This window comes from Palaemon carinicauda, chromosome 26, assembly GCF_036898095.1.
Source record: "Palaemon carinicauda isolate YSFRI2023 chromosome 26, ASM3689809v2, whole genome shotgun sequence".
In the NCBI taxonomy this organism is placed as follows: Eukaryota; Metazoa; Arthropoda; class Malacostraca; order Decapoda; family Palaemonidae; genus Palaemon; species Palaemon carinicauda.
Window position 1 is genome coordinate 20,721,338 of NC_090750.1, and position 5,000 is coordinate 20,726,337.

The window sequence follows — 5,000 nt, forward strand, 5'->3', positions numbered from 1 at the left end:
ACCACCTCAGGACCTGAAATAAAGAATGATTTAGAGACAAGTCTAGGAGAAAGGCATCGGGTGACACAGTCTGCTGGATTGTCTTTTCCAGCTATAAAGATAAAACTGACAGGTTTAATTTCACATAATTTCCTGATATTGCTTATCCTATTCTGTACAAATACTGAATGCTTCTGCATTTTGGAGTATGTACATTCTGATGCTTGCAGCCACTGCAAAGCACAACTGGAATCACAGTACAAATCTAAGCCATCAATGTCAATGGACTTCACACACGAAGGATCAGCCAGATCTCTATAAATCTCCATCAGGGTTTCTACCCCTAATGATATAGCATTCAACTCCAGTGCTGGAACGGACTTACCTTTCAACAACTTATTGATCAAGCGGTTCTTTGCCTGCAAAAAGCTAATCTCACCCGAGTCAATATCTTCAATGTATACCACAGTACCATAAAAATCACGACTTGCATCTGTGAATGCTTTCAGTCTAAATTTTCCATTTCTTTGCCCAATGAACCTCTGGACTTTCACCGGCTGGGAACCATTCACCTGCCTGCAAATGTTCCTCCATTCCCTTTGGAGACTGGGGGATAGTACTTGATCCCAAGCCAGCTCCTTTGAGCACTGAAGTCTATGCATATAAAGTCTACTTCTATTAAAGACAGGAATATTAAAACCAAAAACATCAAAGTTACTGGCAATAGTCTGCAAAACCTTACGTTTTGTATCAGCATCTGGGTTTAGCGAGATTTCCTTAGTATAAATTACATCATCAGCCCTATTCCATACAATACCAAAAAGGCTATTCTCAACCGGAGTATTGGTTTCAAACTTTGCATCAATTTCAGCCTGAAGGGTAACATCATTTGTTACTAACTGTTGTATCTCAAACTTATATGGGTTGAAAATATACGGCAACTGTGAACAAGCCCACTTCAAATACTGAGAATCAGCAGAACCAACAGCTCCATTGTCCATATAAAATAGAGAGTACAACAATAACTTAAGGTTCCTCAGCTGTGGGTCTGGTTCATATTGGTGCACTAGTATATAATACAGAGCTAGCATGAGTAAAAATGGACTACAACGAAGACCAAAACTAAGTCTAACATTCTTGTAGGCTACAAGAGAGTAATCGTTCTTCTGTACATTTTTGAACCAAAAAAACAGCAACCTAGCTTGATCATTATTGTTCAAGGACAACATGTTAAAAGCTTTCTTAAGATCATACGTTAATAACAACTTATCAAACCTCAAGTGTAAGAAGGCTGAAGACAGCTTCTGGTTAAGGTTAGGTCCTGGATCTATACACTGATTATGAGAGAAACCACACTTAACTTTGACAGTTTCTTTGAGATTAGACAAAAACACAATACGGCACTTTGTGGTTTCTTTCTCAGGCCTAAAAACAGCCATGTGTGGGAGAAATGAATAATTTGGATGCTCTGCCCTTAAATGAATCCAAGTCTGAAATCTTCTCAATTATTCCATCTTTTAACTGATCCCTAATTACCTGATCAACTAACTGCAAATGCCCATCCTTTTTCCGTAATTTCTTAAGATTTGCCTTTAGTATCAACCTTGAGAGATTTTCGTTAGTTGATAACCTATGTGCAATTTTACTACTCCACAAGAGGGGAACTATAAGTCCTTCCATCCTTTTCCCTTGAAAAATTACTCAACGCAAAATTCACCCACTTCTGATTAGTCTCTGACATAATACTTTCAGCACTATTGCCGTCCAGATTCAAAAAGCGGCGGCATTCGTGTTCAAGCACTTCATCAGTAGCCTTGAGCAATTTAGATTCTACAATCTGACCTTTATCATCTAACACTGCTATGTTACTGCCTACCTCAAGTTCCTTGTAATGTAGGTCACACACTTCATCATCCAAAAGAGGGTCAATTTGTATTTTACATAAGAAAGAACAGGTAGTAATTTGGGAGCAAGAGGAAAAATCAGTCCTGCTTGAACGTAGTGGATTAATTACTTCTAACCTCTCATTACAAATATTAGGCAGACCCAAAAATTTAATATTTTTGCTCAAATTTTCAAGGTTTCCCATTAGCAAAATACCATGCTGTGATTCCGTGTATACTGAAGGGGGGTTACAACCAAAGGCTACATCTTTACCCATTAAAGCGTAATGTGCATCAGATCCCAATAAAACCTGAACATTATCAATACTGTCACTGTCTTTACAAAGTTTCTTATCTGCCAATATGAATCCCTTATTCTCGAACGATTCCACTATCTTGCCTAACCCTGGAAGATTTAACTTTATATTAATGCTAGGAACCACAAGTGCAGGAACATTTGAAATACAATTGCCGAACTTCATAGGAAGTTGAATAAGTCTGCTTATATATTCTTTAGAACCATTAAACCCATTAACAGTTAATTTTACACTAGGTTCAAGAACAGGCAAACTACACTTATTAAGCAAGCTCTCTGTAACAAAGGAACTCTGAGAACAGCTATCCTTAAGACCTCTAAAAATACCATCCACTCCAGGGACAGTAAATGAAAAGGAAGGGAGTACTGTCTTATTGACAATACTGGGAAGAACTGCAATACTACTATTCACTTCATTAATGGAAGCTTCCCTCTTAACATCAGCTTTACCCGAATGTATTGGAGTACCTTCTTTATGCTTTCCTTCAGGGGGCGAAAGCTTAACTTCAGAAGACTTTGAGCACAGACAGTGAAAATGAAGCCCCGAACATTTCACGCACTTTTGACGAAATTCAAATCTACATTGCCTACTCATATGGTTAAGATTCCCACATCGAAAACATCCTTTCAGTATTTTCAATCGCTGAAGCTTTCCTTCTGGAGTGTCATAACGTTTGCATTTAAATATAGAATGATTATTTTCACCTTCTACACAAAGTGTACAATAAAACCTCCTAACCTCAGGCAATGTCTTAATAGCTAAACTAGTAGTTTTCTGTCTAACACTAGATTGAAGAGTACGTAAAGAAACTTCACTTTTCAAGCAATTCTCATACCTCTCACAGGCAATAAAAAAATTGTCCATTATCTCCTGAACAGAAGGATAAGTCTTTGTAGTAATCTGAACCAATTCCCTCTTAAACTTGTCATTAAGTCCATTCCACATGAAATATTGAATAAAATCATCAGGAGTCATTTTAGAGTCTTCACAGACTCAACAACTGTTCTTAAAATGGAAATAAACTTAAAAGGGTCATCAGATTCCCCCAATCTTAAACTCGTCAATGTTTTTATAGTAGAAGTTTTACGAACTACTTCCGAGGCAAAGGCTAACTTAAGCAAGTCTTTGGCGTCCTTGTAAGTCTGTTTGTCAGCTTCCAACGAATTCAACAAAACTTTAGCCCTTCCCTCTACCTGCTGTCTCAAAAGAAGTAACAAATCTCTGTCTGGGTAACTAAATGATTGGGTAGTGCTTTCAAACTCTGATATAAACCTAATGAAATCCTCCCCATCCGTACTACTGAACTTTGGTAATGGAGCTGTGGGCTGTTTAAGAAGACTTTTAGCAACCTCAACAGTTCCAGGTGCAGATGCCACCTCTAGGTGAGGAATACAATATTCTATCCTATCAAAATATTCAATACAGGTTGCAATCTCTGACTCCCTAGCATCCTCACTGAACTCCACATCCGAAATTCTAAGGGAAAATATTTCATCATTCAGATCAATAAGTAGTCTTTTATGACTTAGCAGTACACTTCTTTCAGAAATTTTTTGCCCAGCACTGAGAGTCGAAATAGACTCTATACGATTATAAATACGATTATAAATATCCGTAACCTTCTTCCTGATTACCTTGCGTTTTGAGATTAATGTTTTAAGATCAGACATCGTGAAGGAATAAATAAAAAAAATATTAAATTCTTAGTCTTTTAATTTCGATAGCAACTTAACACTTACCAACACCCTCTAAATAAAAGAGCTTAATAGACAATAACAACTTCCAAATGGACAAACAAGTTGAATAAGCAAATATATAAAATAGTTCACATAGACACCGCGGATAATGCTTCAACGAGGGAAAAATCTCAATTCTAAAATAAACCGTACCGAAAAAATTGGAAAATAAAGCGAACACGTCTCTCCCCCTCCCCCCATTCCGACCTTACCGAGCACTAAGTGAGCTAACGACCAACCTCCACATACACCACCTGACGTGCCCCACGTTGGGCGCCATATACAGAAAACGAAATCGATAACACAACATATATATTTTAAGGTGGTGAAACATGGAGGTAAAAATAAAATACAAAAACTCAATTCAGTATTTTAATAAAAAAGTATAAAGTACGAACAATCCTATTGAATTAACAATATCCTCTTTAGTTTCAATGACCTTTCTGTTATCGGCTATCGACTCTGCATCATAACCTGCAAGTTCAGACAATTACATTATAAACAAAAATTACCCCTGAAGGCACAAACGTTAATATGAAATTATATCGCTTAATATACGGGCAATACATAAAAATTCTTAATTACCAATCGAGGATAAATTGGTCAGGTTACAATTACCGGTCGTTACTGTACCAAGGTAAGCCTACCACACCTACAATGAACAAGAAGGAAAGGGAACTAATTACACGTAGACCAACAATGTCAAATATTCTCAAATAAATAAATAATATCGACATAATATATCAGTAACTAATTAATAACCTACCAGCGGAAAACAACACCATCCGTATAATGGGCTAAGACTGATCGATACAGTCCAACTGTAACACTAGCACTCGCAGAACTGTACGAGAAAAAATAAAGTAACAAAACTATTACGGATGCATAATACATGAAAAGTTTTACGTAACTTGTCCTTACAGAGTTATTTTATTGTTATTTTAGGTCACGTCAGGACTTCTGAACCCTCAACTAAAAGACACTAATGGCCTTACCTTAGCTAAAGGGCGAAGCATGTATGGCTTAAGTGAAGGATTTTATATCACGTTGGGCGCTCCGTGCCAGATGCAAAGTCCAGAGATGGG

At 37.1% G+C, this 5,000-nt stretch overlaps 2 protein-coding genes across 2 annotated transcripts in view; both read right to left on the minus strand.

The window, feature by feature from the left end:
• The window catches only part of LOC137619828 (uncharacterized), a 2,947-nt gene extending 1,529 nt beyond the window's left edge, over positions 1-1,418 (minus strand). Inside the window, exons 1-2 of the mRNA XM_068350124.1 lie at positions 1,313-1,418; positions 1-874 (exon numbers count right to left, since the gene is read on the minus strand). The exon at positions 1-874 is cut by the window's left edge and continues 309 nt beyond it. Coding sequence (XP_068206225.1) covers positions 1-874; positions 1,313-1,418 — 980 coding nt within the window. The remainder of the gene's footprint in view (positions 875-1,312) is intronic.
• Positions 1,419-1,624: 206 nt separating this feature from the next.
• The window catches only part of LOC137619829 (uncharacterized), a 3,856-nt gene continuing 480 nt past the window's right edge, over positions 1,625-5,000 (minus strand). Inside the window, exons 1-2 of the mRNA XM_068350125.1 lie at positions 4,911-5,000; positions 1,625-4,759 (exon numbers count right to left, since the gene is read on the minus strand). The exon at positions 4,911-5,000 is cut by the window's right edge and continues 480 nt beyond it. Coding sequence (XP_068206226.1) covers positions 1,625-3,154 — 1,530 coding nt within the window. The 5' untranslated portion in view covers positions 3,155-4,759; positions 4,911-5,000. The remainder of the gene's footprint in view (positions 4,760-4,910) is intronic.